Source organism: Phoca vitulina, unplaced genomic scaffold (assembly GCF_004348235.1).
Source record: "Phoca vitulina isolate PV1807 unplaced genomic scaffold, GSC_HSeal_1.0 scaffold34, whole genome shotgun sequence".
NCBI classification, from domain to species: Eukaryota; Metazoa; Chordata; class Mammalia; order Carnivora; family Phocidae; genus Phoca; species Phoca vitulina.
Window position 1 is genome coordinate 16,422,185 of NW_022589737.1, and position 21,874 is coordinate 16,444,058.

General features: G+C 36.6%; 1 protein-coding gene across 5 annotated transcripts in view; it reads left to right on the forward strand.

Annotated features, from left to right (window-relative positions):
• Positions 1 to 969: 969 nt before the first annotated feature.
• MTMR2 (myotubularin related protein 2) overlaps positions 970 to 21,874 on the forward strand; it is a 121,749-nt gene continuing 100,844 nt past the window's right edge. For 2 of the 5 annotated variants that reach the window (XM_032426443.1, XM_032426447.1), the window contains exons 1-2: positions 1,168 to 1,253; positions 10,183 to 10,253. Coding sequence is in view for 1 of the 5 variants with exons in the window: in XM_032426442.1 (XP_032282333.1) it covers positions 1,174 to 1,253 (80 nt within the window). In the remaining 4 variants the exon portion in view is untranslated. The other 3 variants (XM_032426444.1, XM_032426442.1, XM_032426445.1) reach the window with 3 other exon arrangements.

Genomic DNA, 21,874 nt, shown 5'->3' on the forward strand with positions numbered 1-21,874 from the left:
GACACGTTCTGCATGGAGCACTGGGTGTTATACGCAAACAATGAATCATGGAACACTACATCAAAAACCAATGATGTAATGTATGGTGATTAACATAACAATAAAAAATTTAAAAAAAATCTTAAAAAAAAAGAAAAGCATTAATTTTTTTCCTAAATGTCCTGTACTTTCTCTACTACCTTTCCCATACCAATCACTTCTTACTTCTCTGCCCCCTTCCTATATATTCCTGCCCTATAGCTACCATTTTTTGAAGTTGTTTTAGAAACCGTTTATATGCATTAATACATCACATCCTAACAACACTTATGAAGTAGGTAGTAATACTAACAGCTAATATTTGAGTGCTTACTATGCGCCAAAAAATTTTTAAGCATTTTACATGTATTAATTTATCTAATCTGTGAAGTTATTATTTTTCCTATTTTACAGATAAGGAAGCTGATGTTCAATACCTTGGGTTACACTGCAAGCGACCAGCAGAGGCAGGATTTGAATTCGTGTCTGACTGGCTAAAGCAACCTTTAATCACTATTTAATTATTAATTATTTAATTATTATTTTCAGCCCCAAATCTGGTGAACACTTTGCCATCTCTAACACCCTCAACCTTTGTGTGCCCCTATGTTCTCTTCCTCTCTTCGTGCACCGCCCCCGTCCTTTCTGCCCCTTCATCCTACTGTTTGCCCGCACGCCTTTACTACCCCGTCTTCTCCACCATTCCTGTCTCACTCATCCCCATCCCTATGATCCTTGTCCCTTTCTTCTCCTGAGATCCTCGCCCCTAGTATTCCCTTATTCCTCTCTCTTATTTCTAAAATTCCCCCCTCCTCCCAAAGGATCCTCGTCTCCCCCAGCCTCAGGGTACTCTCTCACTCCTGGAAGGGCCACCTCCCTTTCCCAGCCCAGAGGAAGCGCGGGGTACGCAGCGAGCGCACGTAGCGAGCGCAGCGCGTCGGGGCTGGAGTCGGAGGGGAGCCGCGGGGTCCTCCCGCTCCTCGGTAGTCCCCGGGCGCGGTGCAGTCTGGGGGAACATGGCCGCTTCCGGTCTCCCTCCCGGGCCGGCGCTGGCCTGACCGCGGCCCCTGCCCGCCGCACTCCGCCCTCCGCTCCTCCCGCCCCGCAGCCGCGGAGGTCGCTTCAGCCTTTCCCTCCCGCTGCCCCCGCCGCGCCATGGAGAAGAGCTCGAGCTGCGAGAGTCTTGGCTCCCAGCCGGCCGCAGCACGGCCGCCCAGCGTGGACTCCCTGTCCAGGTAACCAGGATGCCCCGGGCCCCGCCCAGCGCCCGAGAGGGATGGAGAGGGGCCGGGGACCCGCTGGATGGTGCCCCAACTCCTGGACTTGCTTCCCGAAGGCTGCGCCGAAATTCCTTTCCAGGGACTTGGGAACCACTTCTTCCTCCCTCTTTGGGGTTTAGAGGCTGGGGAAAAGGGAGGTTAAAACTCACTGCTGCTTTATCGGTGACTCTACGTATAACGATCTCATTTTATCCCTGGTTGAGGGAGCCCCAGTTCATTAGTTTCTCTTGTTTCTCATTCCCTCTCGAATTATTTTTTTGGACAGCCCTTCCCCCAGCCACCACCCCTCATTTCCTCTCAGCCTTTCTTTACTCTTTTCCAAACCATTCTCCAGTCTTTCTTCCATCTGTCCGTGTTTCTTTGATTTTGGGATTCTTGCCCACCCTTTCCTCTTTTTTCCATCACTTTACTTCCATATCTCTTTAATGATTTTCCCTATACTCTGACCCTTTCCCCCCATTTCGTTTTAAAAATGTAAATAAAAATGCCCACTGTACGTCTTTTCTAAATCTTGCAGCTGAAAGTCATTATCTAGGAATCTGAGCAGTCCTTAACCCGGAGTGAGTAATGAGTTGTAGTTTTCTTCCTTCTTGGGCTACCGGTTCTCCTGGTTATTTCTCTTGTTCCAGATGGGATTTTTTTTTTTTTTTTTTCCTGGAATTTTGAGGAGTACTTTAGTATGCAATTGTGTAGACAGCTGTTGTGAATATTAACTAGACATGTTTTGGATGAATATTTTCCCTTTGGTTTTAAAATAGTGATTTAAAATTTTAGGAAGAAATAATAGAAGACCTGTGTTTGTTATGTAGCCACAATGAAATCAGGTTCTTTCCCATCAAAAAACAGTCTAATTATTATTAGGGAGTTATTGGATACTAATCCGTGTGAAAACACAAATTTCATTTTCCTCTGAATAAATTGAAGTTTCTTTCTTTTAATTCATTTGGGACTCCACTAAATATGGGTGACACAGCTATGTTTTCCTATTACTGTTCAGACCTTATGGGAAACTATTAGCTGATTCCATCATTATAAATTAGATTCTCTAAAGCACTCATAGCAACCTGCCCACACCTTTTTCAGAGTTCTTAACAGACAGTGTAATTGTTGGTTTAATTGACTTTTCTCCTAGGCTATAAGCTACTGGAGGACAAGGACCATATCTTACTTATCTTCTTGTCTCTAGCATTTAACAGAGACCCTGCATGTCAGAGGTGCTCAATAAAATTTTTTTTTTGAATCTGTAGATGTAATTATCCAGGAGAGAAGAATTTTTCTTTGCATTCAATCATATATACTGTACATTTGTTTCAGGTATTTAAAAAATTTTATGTTTATTACTCTGAAATTTAGGAAGTGGAGGATTTACATTCTCAGTCATAAAATTATGAAGAAAACAGGTTGGAAAATTGTAATTTTATAGGAAAGTTACAAATGGCAGCTATGGTTCAGAATAGAATGTAAAGAAAACAAGTGAAGCAACCAGTAATCTCACCCAAGCAAGAGGATTTAGAACCACAGGAGGCAGCATAGTCTGTTAGAATGAAGAATGTACTGGAAGTTAGGAGGCTCAGGGTCTTAAAAGTCCCTGGCTCTGCTAGCTTTTTGGCTTGTATCATTTAACCTTTCTAGTCTGCAGTTTTCTCATCTTTCACAATAACGAAGTTGATCTAGAAAACCTGTAAGGTCCCTCGGCAGTCTAAAGTTCTATCATTCTTTATCTCAATGACAATAACGATTAAGATGCATTCTTATCAACTACTAAGATATTCCCTTTACGGATTTTTGAAATTATACAAAATCTCTTTACGGATTTTGAAATTATACTAAATAAATAAATTTATTACAAATTAATGTATCTAATTGTGCCATTTAAGTACATTTAATTCCCCCCAAAGAAAGCCCAGTAACTTTAAAGTTTATATATGCATTCTAATTCTTAATTAAAAAATTATGTTACTGACATATGAATTTGAGAAAACTAACTCCTTGAAAGAGTTTGGACTAGAATATGTTAGCCTTGTCCTCTCTGGACAAAAATATAAGTATGATCTACTTTCCATAGGAAAATGACAGCTTTCATTCCTTTCCTCTGGAAGGTAGAAAAAATTACATTTATTGAATGTCTGCTATGTAGAATTCACCCTGCTAAATTTTTTCATGTCTTTTATTTTATGAATCATTACACCTGGTTGATCAACAGTATAGAATAGCTGCATTATAGACGCTTGTTAGCTTGTTAGCTTAAATTTAAACTTAATCTGGGCAAACAATCAATTGTAGATGATTCTGATACAGAGGCAGGGTAGACAACCATGATTATAATAGCTATGCTAAGTGGCTATCCAGTTGTTTAAGTTTTTACTTTGATAGTCTATGGTAAAGCAGAATATCTGTGTTTGGACTGTATTGTCTCAGCCTTTTGCGGAAATGTTGCCCTTAAATTGTTTATTTTTATGCCTTCTGTTTTTTACAATTAGGAAATTTTCAATTTCAAATTTTCAATTTTTCAATTAGGAAATTGCCATGTGAATTTGTTTTGATACCTCCTATACAATAATAGTTAATATGTTCAGTGTGTTCCATATGTCTTTTACAGACTAGATTGACATAAATTTCTGCTGAGTTTAGCTCCAGGAAAAATTGTTTATTCAAAAAAAAGTGTGCTTCCTATTTGTTTGAAAACGCAAACTATGTAACTGCATGTTTCTCTTCAATTTAGCAAAAAGACTTCAGTCAGATTTGTAACTGAAGTTGGTAATGTACGCCTATCTAATTTCTTCAAGTACTTCTATTAGATGAATTCAGTTTAAATATTATATTTAAATGTGTTAATTTGTAAGTTTCTTATGTTTCTCTGGGAAATAGGAATAATATAAATCTGAAAAATTTTACACTAATCCTTCTGGTTGCCCACTGTTTTTTGAAAATGACACACTCCATTGAAGTTGGTTGACAGGCTCTTGTGGGATCTGTAGTTCACTCTAAACGTATGTTGAGTCTTGGGGAGCCTCGGTGGCTCAGTCAGTTGAGTGTCCGACTCTTGGTTTCGGCTCAGGTCATGATCTCGGGGTCGTGGGATTGAGCCTGGAGTCGGGCTCTGTGCTTATTGCAGAGTCTGCTTGAGGTTCTCTCCCTCTCCCTCTGCTCCTCCCCCGGGCGTGCACACTCTCTCTCAAATAAATACAGTTTTCAGATGTATGTTGAGTCTTGATATGTCTGTCTGTCTATGTACCTATATATGTGGTCGTCTCAGAGCTGCTACTGCTTCTGGCTTTGCCTTTTAGGTCATCATAGGCTTGATGCTTTTGGCCACAAAAGAGTGATTTAATTTTTTTATATGATATCCAGATAGCAGTTTCCTAGTCAGCTATAGTTATGTCATCCTCCATCCTTAAAAAAAGTAACTGTCTTTGGTGAATCTTGCTTGGTGTTAGTCTCCTTCAATGAGCTGTTCAGCAGCTCTTGTATATCCTGTGTTGTCCATTCTTCGATGTGTCCAGCCCCAGAGAGAGAGTTGTGAAAAAGTTCACTTCAGCACCCTGATAATCTGGCTGCATTCCATAATTTAATTCTCGTTGCCCTTGCTCTGATTCTTGACATAAGTATGATTTATACAGGATATAGATAAAACAGTACTGTAGGCTAGATATGATAGCTAGGGTAGGCCTGAGCCTTAGAATTGTATAAGTTATACAGCAGGATTTGTCACTATATTGATATTATTTCTGCCTTCTTAGTCTGGCTTTCCATTTTTTCAGTTTGTACACTGTTATAAAATGCACTGCCTGAGTGGGTTTCTTTGATTATTTTTTATTATGCATAATCACATGCTCTTATATCTAGTGCCAAATAGGTGTCTAGTAAATGTTTGAATAAAGAAATGTTGAATGTTCACTGCTCTCTTATTTGCTGTCTCCATTCGAAGGATTAAAAAGGGTTTTCTTATGTTGAATTTGGCCCGTAAAGACACAACTTCAAGTTCAAGCTAAAGTTATTCTTGCATGAAGCCTCTTGACACACTGAGCTGATTTTATTGGCTACATTATCTTTTCTGTGCCCAGTCATATATTTTCACAACATTGTGTTCCTTTAACCTACACCTGCTTTTCCATCTGCTACTCTTGATTATTTTGGTCTCTTTCTGTCTAACTTATTTTGTCAGTCATTTTATTTAATATCTGTTTCTTTCATATTTTATATACCCTCATATACTCTAGTTATTCTGGGCACCGGTTGTTTGTCTCAGATTATTTTGGTTTATCAATTGATTTCTAGTCTATAAATTCATTAGCATTTATATTTACGTATTTATATATATATACTTACATTTAACTTAGATAAAAAAATCAAAGTGTGGTACATTGAATATACTCAGAAAAGTAGTCTTCAACTACATTTTTAAGTTACATGTCTTCCTTTAAAATTATCATCATCTGAAAACAGCAAATCCTGGTTGTTTCCATGAATTTTGATGGTACTTATAGTCTGAAAAGGGAGAAGAGTTTTTAAGATTTCTGAAACACATTTTTTTGTAAGATTTCATCTCTAGTTTCAGCCTCAAGTTCTGTTCTAGAGCTGATATGTTGGTAGGAAATGTATTTTTGGGTTGTTTTCCAGTAGTGGTGATAGATTTGTGTCCAATCACACATTCTTACCCACTCCCTTTGTGACTCTTGGCATGTCTTCTGAGGCACCTGGCCAGGATTAGTGGTAGAAACTAGTTATGGAACTAAGTGAAACTTACAGGTTGAGCTTCCAACCTTGGCAATATAATTAGCACCTTGTGTCAGACATTGGACATACTTACTTATTTTGTATTTCATTATTCCAGGACCCTAAAAATACTTTAAAGTTCTGTCAGATAAGATCCAGTGTTATTGTGAACTTCAGTAATTATAGATTTTTTTCTGAAAGACAATTTAAAAAGGTTAATTACTAGTCACAAGTATACAAGTGTACCAAAATTGAGATTGGGTCCCATATGTGTTTTTTTCTTTCCTCTTTATGCTGTCATCAGTAGTCTTCTATTAATGTAGATCAGTAGTTCCCAGATCAGTAGCATCAGCATCCTTTGGGGATTTGTTAAAAATACAGATTCCCTGGTCCTACCTCAGATGTAATTGGATAAAACACTCTGGCAGTGGAGCCTGCAGTTTGTTTAAGCAAGTCCTGCAGGTGATCCTAAACTAAAACTAGAGTTTGAGAACCACTGCCTTAGGTCTTTTACTAATTGTTTTCTAGTAACTCCATCAATATTTGTTGAAACAGACTAAGTTAAGGTCTGTGTTACTGCTACCATAAGCCTATTACTTGAAAGCATTTTTGTAGAAATATTGATTGAAGTAGTGAAAGGTAAAAGTCATCTCTTTAGGGATTTATGACATCTGATTTTTAGGAAATTGCCTGAGGTTTTTTTCTTTCTCAGCTATGAGTAACACATCAGGAATACATGTTTTAGGTCTTTTCTTAAAAATAGGTCCTTGGGGCGCCTGGGTGGCTAAGTTGGTTGAGTGTCCAACTCCTGGTTTCAGCTCGGGTCATGAGCTCAGGGTCATGAGATTGAGCCCTGCGAGGGGCTCCGTGCTCAGCAGGGAGTCTGCTGGAGATTCTCTCTCTCCCTCTGTCTCTCCCCAACTCGCGCGTGCACGCTCGCTCTCAAATAAATAAATCTTAAAAAAAGAAAAAGGTCCTTGGTGAAATCCATTAGTGGTAACATAAATTAAAAAAAATATAAATAAGTAATTCCAGGAAGCCATCACCTGAACGAATGAAGTCTGGATTACGCCCAAGGGAAGGAAATAACCCAGATACAGATGTCCAGAAATCAGTAAGTTTATTTTGTAAAGCTGCCAAGTTCATGCTATTGTATTCAAAATCTCTAGGGCCAAAGGTTGCATGTGAATCAGGACTTGACCAGTGGAAATTCTTTAGATTTTAGTAGAGAGTACTTTTTCTTTTTAAGAAAATTAGTTTTGAATAGGTAAAGCACTTGCTATCTTTGTCCCATTGTTTGAATTAGTTAAATCTGTGGATAGGATTAAAAACTATTGAGAGTTGATAGTCAAGGATAGGCAGTGATTTTATAAGTCTGCTTCCCAGAGGAAGTCAGGTTAAAAATGGAACTATCGAAAAAAAAAAAGATTGGTACAAAATTATTAAAATCAAAGGGACTAGAGACGATGCCCTCTTAACGAAAGTAATAATCTCCGTTCCCTTTGCTATAACTTTATTACGCAGAACTAGTTGTGCGGTCCCTCTGACTGTGCTTCTGCGTGTGCCGCTGCTGCCGTCACTACAGACCACGGATGTGCCGCCTTCACAGCTCTTCCCCCACCCCGCACTTGGTACGCACCATGGCGGGCATCCTGATGACTTTTCAAAGGCTCTTACTGCAGGAGATCAGCTCTTGCGCTCTTTAAATACTTTTTAGCCTAGATTAGATAAGGGCAGATGCTATGTTTTCATTATAATAAGAATTCACTTTTAAAGTATCTTTTGAACTATATACTTCAAAAACCCTAAATACTGATACTTGGAAAATTCCTCTTATTTTATTTTTTTAAAGTTAGGGTTTAGGTTTAACAGATTATAACAGAATATCCAAACTAACTGTGGCCTAAAACAGATGATTTTAGTTTTTCTCCCATATAAAAGCCCAGAGATAGTCCATACTGATCGGATAGAGTGGACCTCAAGTATCAAGAACACAGACTCTATATTGCAGTGTTACCTCATGAACCAAAATTGCTGTTGGAACTCTAACCATTGCATTTATTATAGTCAGAAGGAAGAACGAAGGGAAGAAGAACGGCATGTTCTCTTTCTTAAGGGATATTTTTTTGAGGTTATATATAATCTTTTAAGCTTACATCCAGTTGGCCAGAACATGGTTCCATGGCCATACCTAACCACAAGGGAAGGCTAGGGTGTGTAGTCTCTTCTGGGAAGCTTGTGCTGAGCTAAAAATGGGAGGTTCTTTCTGTAGGAAATAGTAGAGAATGGGTATTGGAGACAGTTAGCAACTTCTCCATAGCATAAATGAATCATTTTAGCAAGGAAGACATTTTCCGGTTAAAGTCAACAATACTTCACTTACGGCAGAGACATTCTTATTCTTAGACTTGCAAGAGCGGTGACCAAAGTAGAAAATACGCTGAGAGACATGATATATTGTAGCAGGCCAGAAAAGAAAACTGTATCTTGGAACACTCTAAACTCAAGTTTTTTAACTTTATACTTTTTTGTGTGTATTATCTTGGGCCAGATTTTTATAATCCTAACCTGGGATCATAACATAAAAGGGATACATTTCATAATTGTCAACTCTTTAAGTGAAAGGCAGATGGAAATCAAATGAAGAATGATCAACTGTGCTATTTCATTTTTTATTTCATTTGAAGAGCTCAAGGAATTGCATGGTAAAGTAGTGGTGGTAATGAGGATGGTGGCCGACACTGCTTACTCTTCTGCTGTTTCCAGTTTGCTTCCCAGCCTTGTGTACATGTGTTTTATCTCCCCCCAAAAATATTGCCTCAGGTTTCCACTTAGGTATTTTCTCTCATTTCATTTCTAAAGGTTTGGTCTCCATAGGGGAAATAAAACTGGCCATTTGGGACCATGTTAGTTTATGAATGCTTTTGCAATATTTTGTGTGTGCTTTTGTATCTTTGACCTTAAAACTTGAAAATTCAGAGAAATCCATGTTTATGCATTTTTGTTTCTGAACTTAGATATTAATATTTTAAGCATGTAACATCAAACATAGGTGTTTAATCATTTGGAAGTGGGTAGAAGAGGGTAGAGAAGTTTCCTCTGGATTGGTATGGCATTATTCTTTGGGCTCAGAGGATTTAAAAGGCATGAGTCACAAATATATCCATCTCCTTTCCTAGCAAAATTGCCTTCACAGATCACTGCAAGTAGGACTTTGTTAGAAGGTTGTGTATTAGCAAAAGGAATGATAACTTTGGCTGAAGACAGGCTAGTGATTTTAAGCCTTAATTTTCTTGAGCTAAGCAGGATGCCCAGCAAGGTCAAAAATAAAATTTTATATGATACAGATGTCCTCTGTTACTGGTATTAGATAATATTCTTCCATCATAACCAAAGGCAGTATGTAAAAATAGAAACACCTAGGATAAACTTTGCTTTTCAAGTGGTAGACAGTTGTTCTAGAAGTAAATTAATATTATTGTTGTGATTGTTAATACTAATATAAATAATAGCACTTAACATTTTTGAGTGCTTGCTGGGCATGGTGCTAAATCCCTTAATATGCATTTTCTCATATTATCATCATAATTATATAAAATAAACAGTATTATTGTTTCCATTTTACAGAGGAAAAAACCAAAGATTAGGGAGAGCAGTTTGACATTTGGACCCAAGTCTGTTTAATGTCGGGGTCTTTGTAAAGACCTGATCATGCCTGAAGATCTAGGTCTAGGCCCAAACCATGTTCTAGGTCTAGACGCAAAAGAGGGCAATCCCAGGGCAGGATGATTGGGTGGTAGTGGCAAGGAAATGAGTTTCTTTGATTGGCTGCACTGATGAGCAGGAAAAGGCTAATGTATACACAATACATCAGTGAGTCCAGAGTGTCCATATTTGGAGAGAATTTTCTGACTTTGAATGTTTTTTGCTTCTGACAGAAGACAGGTTGATTTTTTTTTTTCTTTGCTTGATGATTAAGAGGATAGTATCATTAGAACGATATTACATTTTGAACATGGGATACATTATGAAGCAGGTAAACATGGTACCAAAGCCTCCTCCCGCCGCTCCCTCCCCTGGAGGCTTTACAGAATAATTTAGAATACTTTACTGTAGGGTTCCTTAAGTATCTGAATTCCCCTAAGTTCCTTTGTGTGTTTGTTTACAGTTAATGTGTTAAGAGCCATTGACATTTGAAGATCATCAGAAGTGAAGATAAAACATCTCAAAAATTATAATGTAAGTGAATGGGAAAATGGAATTAAAAAATGGACAAAAGTTAATATTGTCACCGATATTTCTGGAATCCATATACTTTTATCCCAAATGAAATTTATGCCTTTGAGTAACCAGTAACTTCAAACTTTAGTCCCAATTCCAAGTCCCAGTCCTTAAAATTCTGTGTTCTCTTCTACCCGGAGTAAACAGTTGCTATGTTTTAGTCACCAGTAATTTTCCATTAAAATTCTTTTGGCTTCTATGTACTGTTTTTTCCCCTTTTTCTCTTTAGTAGTTTGTTTGACAACGGCTCATGTTATATTTGAAATTGAATGTGTGTAGAGACTGAGGTCTTTGCTCTTTGGCTGCTGATGTTTTACTCAATTTTAATTTTACTACCATTTTGTATGTTTCTTAGCTAGAAATATGACCAGTTAGCTAGCTAGCCTCCTCCCTTCCTCCCTCCCTCCCTTTCTTCCTCTCTATAAGTATTTGTTTAGCATCTACTATGGCCTGCACATTATGCTAGATCCAGAATTCCTAAGACCTTGGTACTGAAATGAGTTGTGTCATCTTTTTATACAGTTAGGGACATTAGAGATCATCTGGTGTGACTAGGACTTGTGATGACCTTAAGTGTGGCTGAGGACCATCTGCATATTTCAGTTACCTGTGGTACTTAGGAGACATTTAGCTTCCTAGCTTTCAGCACAGACATTCTGAACCACTGGGAGTGGGCCCAAAAATCTGCACTTAAAGTGAGTACCTTCAATCCAGATACTTTTTGGACTCTACACATTTGTATAGATGCAGAAAGAGACCTAGAGAAGTTTAATAACTTACCCACAGGTATAGTATGTGTTAGAAGGCCAGAGACAATTGGTCTTGTTTCCTTCAAAGTCACAGAGCTAATTAATTTTAGAAGTGATCTCCTGACTCCCAATTCTAGACTTCACTAAATCACATAGTGACTTCTTTTAGGCCAGGCAGCTTTCCTGTGTATATATAAAATTGTAATGAATCCGTTACTATTATTGAAAAAATTAACTAAATGCATATACGGGTTTTGTGCATGAAAAACATGGACTATTTCTTCAGTAGATATGTGACTGGTTCTGATTTTGAAATCATTGGGTAGAAAAAGACCCTAGTAGTCCAAGTAGAGGAACCCCCCCCCCCCCCCGGCCCCTGCCATGGTACTATTCCCACTTGGCCTTTAAGTTTTATGCTTCTGAGAAGAAGGGATTTGATTTAATTTTTGAATGATGGTAGCTAGCATAGTGCTTTGCAAATAGTAGGTGCTTGCTCAACTGTAATATGAATAATTTAATGTTAAAACTTTGTTTTTTACCCCCTTTGGATTCTATGAGGTACTTTTAGAAGTGGTTTTATTTTCTTGGTTCAGAATCTGATACTTTATATACCAAGCCAGAGACATTAAGCAATTGAAGTTATTTTATATTTTTAATACTGAATTATTATGGCTGATAGTCACAGTATCTTTGAGCGACTGAAATAGTCTAAATTATTTTCTGAACCATAAGAGTTTAACTTAGTTTTAGTATTGTGTATAGTTTATATTGTATTGTGTATGGTATACTGATAGTTACTGAATTATAATCTTACATTAGTAAAAGTAGTTGTCCAATTTTTGGGAGATACTCTGTAATTCTCGAATTTGTTAGTAAGTTTAACTACAAAATGCCACTACCCAATTTTCTGGGTATTTTGAGACATGTCTTAATTACAAGATTTAAAAAAGTGATATTTTAAAATCACTTATTCATTTCTAATAGGTTTAAATGTTATGCATTTTCTTTCCATTAAATGGTTTTTGCTCTTTTTTAGCCACAGACCCAAAATCATAAATACGATAGCTCTAAAAAGGAACTTTATTATGTAGTCTAACTCCTTCATTTTTTATGTTGGGACACTAAAGAGTGTCTGAGAGTGGAAGTTTTATGAATGTTAACATATGTTTGTGAACAAACAGAACAATGTGATATTTCTATGATGACACGTGTGAAATGCTTTCAAAACTGTAAAATGTCACATAAATATAATGTATTATGATTACTGCTATGATGATCATATGTCTGCTGAGTTTCCTTGTGACTTAATTGAAAATATTCACTATCATTTAGTCTAAAATCAGAAAGAGAAATACATATGTTTGTTTCTTGGTCTTTTCTCTTGTTTCCTGTGGTCAGATTTTACTAAGTCTCCTTTAAGCACATGGTTTTAGAATAGATATTTGAATTTCTCTTTCACTGTGTTAATCTAATCCAGATTGTCACCTTATAAAGTTACACAGAATACTCAGGGTGATATTTCTATTTTGGAAGAGTTCTGTCAGCCATTTTCCATGGAAGAATGAATGAATGCTCAGTATTATCCCTCAGTGTAATCAAAGTAGCTAATAGTAATGTTAACACATTTGGGTATAGTTTTTGTAGCTACAACACTGTTTGTCCTACATCAGCTCCATTGTTTCTCATAACAGCTTCATGAGGTCAGTTTTCATCTGACAGATGAGTAACTGAAGCTCAGAGAAGTGACATGACTGTTCACTGTCTCCTGCTTATAAGAGATGGAACTGGAACTTTGACTCTAAATGCCATTCTGTTTCCACTGCCCAGCATGAATCATAACATGGAATTCTTGAAGTTTCATGGGGTATACATCTTGCTCTTTAAAGGAAATTCTGAATATTGGAAAATTGATGACAGGTTTATCTGGTCCAGCCAGCCTAATTATTCAGTGCATACTTCTTTTTAGAAGTCTGACTCATGTTGCTACTCTTGAAGTACTAATAAGAGATGCAGGTATCTTTTGGATCAAAGACTCATTCTCAGCATCGTTATCAGGGTGTGCTGCTTAAAATTATTTGAGTGTTTAAATGTTTAAAATGATAGTAATTATAGTCTTTAGAAGTATATTGAACTATATAAACTCAAAAAAAAATATACTGTGATGCGATACAACACAATGTACTGAAAAATCTTGATTCCTTCTTAGTCCTTGGTTCTTTAGTTCTGATTCTCCTTCTTGACTGTGACTCTGGATGTGTCACTTGATTTCTGTGAGCCCGATTCCCTTATCTGGAATAAGGGTAAAATGATACGTGCTATACTGCCTTTATAGGATTGTTGTGAGGCCTAAATATGAGGATTGGTGATGACAATAAGAAAAAATAAAAAAACAGCTAACAGCTATGTAGTATGTACCGAGTGGTAGGCACTGTTTTAAGTATTTTAGATATATTAATTCATTTAGTTCTCATAACAGTCCTGCAAAGTATAGGAATTATCATTATTCCCACTTTATAGATGAGGAAACTGAGAGGTGAAGTAACTTCCTCAAGGTCATACAGGGTGATTGAACCAGAATTTAGTACCAGGCAATCTAGCCCTAGAGTTGGTAGTTTGTATGAAGATAATGTATGGATGAGAGCACTTTGACATTTGTAAATGACTATGCTAATGTTCAGTATTAATATTTAAATAAAATGTTTAAAAAGAGAGAGGTGTTCCTCATCCTTATTATACAGATAGAGAAAAAAAGGCAAAAACAAGTAAGAAAAAAGTGTCTTGTTATGATTTATGATTTTTAACAATTGACCAATCTCGTAGATTTGGAAGAGTTTTCAAAATTATGGAGAGATACATGACTGAATGATGCTAATACATTTGATTTTTAATTCCTTTTCAGGCTAGAACGAGAAGGAGACATTGAACTCTTTTCCTACTCAATGTTTTAACTTAATGGCTGCAAAACAAGACAAAATACGTGTGTTAATTTATGGGATTTTGAAGTTTGTGCAGAAAAGTTTTATCTCATTACACTGTAGGAGTGACCAATTAATAGTAATAATTAGTTTTTCTCTGTCTAGGATTAAAAAAAAATCTCTCTAGATAACCTGAAGAATGGATAGGTGACTTTCTCATTTTAATACTTAATTGAGATTTGCATGCTGGGGTAAGAAAATTACAAGTGAGGTCATTTATCAAGGCATCAATTCCCTATGTGTTTTCCGTTTGTCCAGGTAAAAGTGTTTTTGAGCAGGCATTTATTGCATAGGTCAACTCTCCTTTTTTAGTATTTTTGACCTTATATTTCAATTTGGGATGGAAGTGCTTGTTTCTAAAAGGAAATGTAATTTTAGAGTCGTGCGCTTTGAGTTCTAATGCTGTGATCAATTTTCAGTTGAGTATGACATTTTCTCAGCTAAGCTGAAATATAAATAACTTTTCCCCTCTAGGCTACTTATGAATCCATATAAGTTTTAATTTTAGCTCTCGTCTGAGTTTGAGTCAGATTTAGAAGTCCTGAGAAATTCTTTTAAGAGGTTGCTGAGGGTGTAGGGATTGGCACTGGGACTCAGGGTGGGTGCCTCCTACTCCATTTTTACCCCATCCCCTATGGACACACTCCTTTTGGCTAGAATGCTTTGGCTTTTGCTTGTTTTACCTATTTATATTTCCAGATAAGAGCTTTGAAGACAAACTACTCTGCAGAAAAAAAGAGAAGTATGTAAGGCATTTCCTTTACAGCCTGGTTTTTCACACTTGCTGGTGGATTACCAAGTTATATACCCAGACTTTTATTTTGGGAAATATGGTTGTTAGACCTGAAAACAAAATAATGCAAATTAAACTGTACCCAAGGTCACATGTACCTTAGAACCTTGGGATTTTCCAGACTAAGTGCCAGTGTGCTCCAGCTGTCCCAGAGCTCAGATCCCCTTTGTGTCTGAAGAATGCAAAATGTTCTCTCTCATCTCTGTCTATCCGATGCCATGATGATAAGATCATTTATGCCGTATCTTTTGTTCTACAGACTGGTTAAGAAATTTAGAATTCTGGTGTAGCATTTCAAAAAATCATTATAAGCTATAAATTAATTTGTTTTTGGTAGTTGTTTTCCTGTTTCAGGGATCCTGCAAATATTCTGACAATAAGTCTTTTGTTTCCCAATGTTTTATACACACTGCAGGCCTTTTATTATTTTTTTAATAAAATTTTGAACAGAATGACTAATAGAGCATGAACAGTGGGTATGACACTGTAGTCCATTGTGTAAGTACTGAAAGCAAATTTGCATTCCTCGAAGAGCTTGTTCACAGTCAGAATATAGACCACATTCTTTAATGTTCTTGGGCAAACATGTTATGTATGTGCTCAGGACATTACTTACAAGAGAATACTTTTTAAAAAGAACCTTTTCTTTCCATGGAATACTGAGGATAAGTTAAATTGGCGGATAGGAGTGAAGCGGTTTAAATAAGGCAAGTGGTTTAGATTTTAATGTAATGACTATGGTCATTAATAACTGGAAATAAAAGACATGCAACCTCTCCCAAATCCTCTGGAGGCATTTGTTTACCAGGATATAGGAAAAGATAGGTGCCTTGTTTTCAGGTTGTTTTGAACTAAGAGTGTATAATGCTTGGTATGTTTATCTGTACCTTTAGTTTTCAGACATACTTTTTCACTTTTGGTAGAAATGTTTTTATTGGATTTTGAAATATTAGATCAGGAGAGGTAAGAGTAAATATATTTATGGCCTCTGTTAGGACTTGGATTTTATGTTTCTGTTCATTATTATGAAATACCTCCAAGTGTACTGTGAATGACAATAAAGTAATGATAATTCCATTCACGGTCCAGCAAACTAGTAGAGCCAGAGCGGTTCAGTGCTTTGCTAAAGGATACATTGAAAAATACAGGTAATGGTTTTATGATCAAAGCTTTTGGCAGTCTTCTGTTTGGATATATCAGAAGTTACATAAGGTGTGTCTGTGTCTCTGTATGTGTGTAATATATGTATAAATATAAATATATAAAATATGAAGACATATATTTGTATGTATATAAGAACAAAAATATAAAAGCATAAATATAACATTTATACATATATAAAAAACTTCACTTTGATATTTGTTCTTTAAGTGATTCATCAAACTCTTTTTTTAAGTTTAAAAGTTTGTACATTCAGTTATCTTAATCAAATGAGGGCAGTTTACAGTAAAGATCTAAGTGAAAAGTACTTTTAGGGCCAAGTGCTTTTGCTCCATTTTAATTTAATTAATGGATTCCTTCTTAAAAGGAGACCCTTACTTCTGATCTCATCTTGTTTTCCCTTCTGAAGAGGATACTCTTGTATTTCCACAATGCTATTTGTTGAACGTTTTCTACCACTACCAGTTATTTAGCACGAATAACTTCATATAGATCATGTTTTTGATCCTTATTACAGTCTTAGAAGGTATCATTATTTTATTTTATAAAGAAAGAACAGAGATTAAGTAACTTACCTGAATTATTATTTGCTAAGTGGTGAAACCAAGTCTCTCTGACCCTGAAGCTTATGTTTTTGGCCACTAAGCACTTCAACATCTTGTTCTGTGCGTTGTTGTCCTCTTCTTTACTTTGCATCCTTTATATTCCTCCATTCCTGTGCTGTGCTATTGTGAGATACTTACAGATTTGGCACCTTCATTATTAGACTGTAAGTCCCTTGAAGAAAATGAATCTGTTTTCAGCGCTAACCCCAGTACATAATACATTGTTGATGTTAGTGGACGTCTGTGGAAGAGATAGGTGGGAGGCTGTGATAAGGGAGACTCATGAGGTTCCTGCTCCCCAAATGGAGGGGAGACATGGGAAGAGCAGGAGGGCAGATGGCTAAGACGCCTCTAGTTGGAGGTTGACATTCTTAGTCTCCATCCTTCCAAGGAAGCTGAAGGGTACTTTGAGGCATGGGAATATTTGGAGGTGAGAGGCTGCCTCTCTGGAGGCAGATTTCTCTACCTTTACAGCATTAACAGTGATGCTTGTAAGTTTAGTAGTATTGAGGCATGAAGTACTTCTGTAGTAGGTACCAAAATTTATTTGTTTGGACATAATTGTCTTAATTTGCAAATTTTTAGCTTGACTAATTCTCAGGAATGAGTATAATTTTTAAAAAATGTCCTAACTGAAACAAAAAATAGAAAAATGGAGAGGACTTTATCTTACTTATGTAGTGATACTCATTTGAAAAGCACCTAAAGAGTAATTCCTGTCCCCCTACCAATAATTAGTTTGTATAACTCTGTTCACCTAAATGCTGTACTTTGAAATAGTAGAACTTTTGAGACCAAAAGGGTGGAGCATTGTTCTTAGGAATAGTGTGGCAAAGGAAAAAGACATTCTGTTATAACAACAGCAGACCAGTAAATGTAGGGGGAATGACTAAGAGTCAGATGATGGGATTTCTGTTTTGATCTTGTGGTGGAAGGAAAACTGTGTCTCTCTGGCTAAGACAGTGGCAGGGCTATTAAAAAACAGAGTATGACTAGTGCTGTTCTGTATTGTGCCTTTCTTACTCACTGTAGACCTAAGTTCTGTTCTTCTGTATGTATGTGTATGTGTGTTCATTTGGTTATTTTGTGGAACCAGAAGTTAGCATTTAAATAAGATTGATTTGATTCTTTTTAATTAGGAATCAAGAGAATAATCTGGTTTAGGATGGAGTGAGGAGTGGGTTAAGGAGGGGGGAATTCTGGTAAGAGTGACTTCCCATTCACAAGGGCCATTGCTCTGCAAATTTGGATAAATGCATTTGTGAATGTAAATTGTTTGCATGTTCATGTAGTCTTTAACTGCTCTTCCTAAGAGTTGATAACCAATCAGAATTTAGTATGTTAGACTACAATTATAGTTTTATTCTAAGAGGTATTTTGAGCCTCTTAGGAAATGGAGTCTATATATGAATAAGTGTAAAGAATAATTAGTATTATTAACATGCATATTCCATAGTGCTAGTTATCTTTTGATCAGTTTTGTTGCTTTTGAGAAAATATTCTTTCTATAACAACTTGATTACTTTCTAAAATGTGTGTTTTATTATAATTTTTTTTGACATAGCACACTTGACTTATCTGAATAAAGGTATTAATGCTCTTGAGGGCAGGAATATGTTTTGCCTACCCTAGAGATATTATGATTGTTTTTATTTCAAAGTACACTTAACTCTCCATTATTCTGAATTTTTTTTGCTACTTTAAAAAAAAATTTAAATTCAGTTAATTAAATTATAGTGTATTATTAGTTTCAGAGGTAGAGCTCAGTGATTCATCAGTTGTATATAACAGCCAGTGCTCATTACATCACGTGTCCTCCTTAATGCCCATCACACAGTTACCCCATCCCCCCATTGATCTCCCCTTCAGCAGCCCTCAGTTTGTTTCCTATGGTTAAGAGTCTCTTATGGTTTGTCTCTCTCTCTGATTACATCTTGTTTTGTTTTTCTGTCCCTTCCTCTATGCTCCTCTGTTTTCTTAAATTCCACATATGAGTAAAATCATGTGATAATTGTCTTTCTCTGATTGACTTATTTCGCTTAGCATAATACCCTCTAGTTCCATCCATGTCATATGGCTTATATATTTAACCTTGTCAGTGTTTTTTTTTTTTTTGTACCTCCATTGAAGGACTGATAGGAAGAGAAGGGAATCGTGATTATAACTTAATTTTATTTCTTTTTTTAATTTAATTTATTTAGTTATTTATTTTTTAAGATTTTATTTATTTGACAGAGAGAGAGAGAGCAGGAACACAAGCATGGGGAGTGGGAGAGGGAGAAGCAGGCTTCCCGCTGACCAGGGAGCCCGATGTGGGCTCGATCCCAGGACCTCGGGATCATGACCTGAACTGAAGGCAGACGCTTAACGACTGAACCACCCAGGTGTCCCATTATTTCTTTTTTTTAAAAAAAGATTAACTTATTTATTTAACAGAGAGAGAGAGAGCGAGCACAAGCAGGGGGAGTAGGAGAGGAAGAGCAGCAGGCTCCTCACTGAGCAGGGAGCCCGATGTGGGGCTTGATCCCAGGACCCTGGGATCATGACCTGAGTGGAAGGCAGATGCTTAACTGACTGAGGCACCCAGGCACCCCTTAATTTTATTTCTTAATAACAACTCTGATTAGAGATTTGAGCAGAAAAGTGACCACACTAATTAAAAATGAGGAACAAAATCTCATGTTGTTGCAGTTGGGTGAGGGTCTTTCCATGGGGAAAGTTTATGCAGTATAGCTAAGAAATGATATGGAAGGACAAGTCTTTGAATCACATTTACATGTGGGGCAATAATTCATTTGTATATGTGTGTGCATGTGTGTGTGTGGGAGGAAAAAGTTGGGGGCATTTTAACTATCAAGAGATGAAGGGATATAAAACATAGTGAAACACAGTTTAGCACATATTTCCAGTATTTAGAACTGTAACTCTTCAACTCATTTGTGATCCCAGAATTTTGTTTTTGCTCTGAATCATAGAATCTTAGCTTTGAACTTTGAGACCATCTTGTATTGCAACTCAACCCTTTAGTCTTCCTTATGATTTGAATGTCACCATTTTGACATTGAATTCTTTTGAATGTCATTGAATAACATCATTCACAAAGCCCTATGTCTTCAACACTTCCTGCTCTGTTTGGAAGACCACTGTCATGATGAAAAGAGGACTTGGATATAAGAAATGATGCTTTTTGTAGCCAGTCAGTTAAATGGAATATGGCTAATGGAGAATGATGGCTTAGTTTGGAAGCATAATTATATTTTTCAGTTAAGCATGCATTGGGAGAACTCTGTGCGTGTAGGGGCAGGGGAGGTGGCATTTACTGACTAAGGCAGATACTATGCAATGAATATCATTTTATTTGAATAGTGACACCACAGTTCTTCTAATCTTGACTGAACTCTCTCTGTGAAACTGTTACAAAATAAGGGCCATTTAAAAGTGTATTTGAGAGGAGCCTGGGTGGCTCAGTCAGTTAAGCATCTGCCTTCAGCTTGGGTCATGATCCCAGGGTCCTGGGATTGAGCCCCCACATTGGGCTCCTTGCTCAGCAGGGAGTCTGCTTCTCCCTCTCCCTCTGCCTCTCTCCCCAGCTTGTACTCTCTCTCTCAAATAAATAAAATCTTAAAAAAATAATAAAAATGTATTTGGACCACTAATCTATGAATCTTTATGTATCATCTTTTCATTTGTTTGCCCAAATTCTTAAGTTGGCTTTTGCCAAAAATGAGATGACATGATTTTTTTTTTCATATTTTATGACATTCCCCACCATTCTTTTATTCTTTGTATTGATTGAATTGATCATCTCAAGTATTTATTTGATGTTTTTTTCCTGTAAATCAGTTTTTCCTTTAAGTTATTCTAGTGTAAATAGATCGGGCCTATTATTTTATCGATGCCATTTTTAATACAATGGCTATGTTTTAAATGCTAATCTCTAAAGAGTTCTCATTTTCATTTGGGAAGTTTTCTTGGTGAATACGGGTTTATCAAGTTTGTGCATTTTATCAAACTAGAAAACATACATTTGCTTGACAACATTAGGAAAGAACCAGTAAGAAATAGCTATGAATTAAGGATGAATGTGCTGAATGAATCTGGAAAGTCTTCCTGAAAAGATGTCTTGTTTCTTAGAAAGCCCCATACATATTTATTTTTTTGCTTTAAACTTAAGTCTTAAAACATTTTAACAGTAACTTCATTTTCCACATTTTAGCACATTATCAGTTGCAGGATTCCCACCCCACCCCCCTTTTTTTTTAGTAATGGGATTTACCTATAAAAGAATCTTACAATGCAGATAGCATTTTCAGTTGTTTTTTATAGCTACCCAGTGAGATAAAAAGAGCAAGTATTTTTATTTCTACTTGTAATATGAAGTCAATGCTCTGAAAGGCTAATCAACTTTTCATGATTTATGAGACCAGTTTTTTTCTTTCTCTTCTTGTAGTTGAAACTCACATGTCCTGATTGGAGTGGGAGAGTAGCTTATCTATGTGCTAGCATTTGCCAAAGTGTCCCTTGCTTCATATGGTGAAGATGCTTTTTTAGTATGATGATACAATCCACTATTAAATGCTTAAGTGTGGACATCCTTTTTTGGTTATGAAATAAAGTAGTACGTGGAATTTGTGATGAAAGCAGAAAGGATCTATGTTTCCAACAATGATTTAATAATTGGAATGGATTGCTAGAAGGGAAATATAAAATTTCCTTCTCTAGAGGTTATTTTTGTTTGCTTGTCTTTTTCTTTAAAGATTTTATTTATTTATTTATTTATTTATTTGAGAGAGAGTGTGAATAGGGGGGAAGAGCAGAGGGAGAGGGACAAACAGACTCCACGCTGAGCATGGAGCCTGATGCAGGGCTCAATCTCACAACCCTGAGATCATGACCTGAGCCAAAATCAAGAGTCGGACACTTAAACTGACTGAGCCACCCAGGCACCCCTGCTTGTTTTGTTTTAAATGAATTGTATTAAGTTTTCTGTGGCAGAGACTGTTTGATTATGGACAGTTTAGTTCCTTGGTTCCTTAAGGATCAAATTATTAGAGTCTCATTTGTTTTACTCCTGCAGTCCTGCGTTTGACTTTATTCTGATAAACTAGCATTTTCTGATGGCAGTAGGAAGTGTCCTATTCCAGTCTCCCTTGGTAAAAATAGTTTACATAGTTTTGTTGTTTCTGTTTGTCAGGTAATGTGCTAAACTCTTTGCATGCATTATTTCATTTAATCTTTATGAGTAGGTGAACTCTTCCTGGCATATTGTAAGCAGTCAGTAATTATTAACTAAATG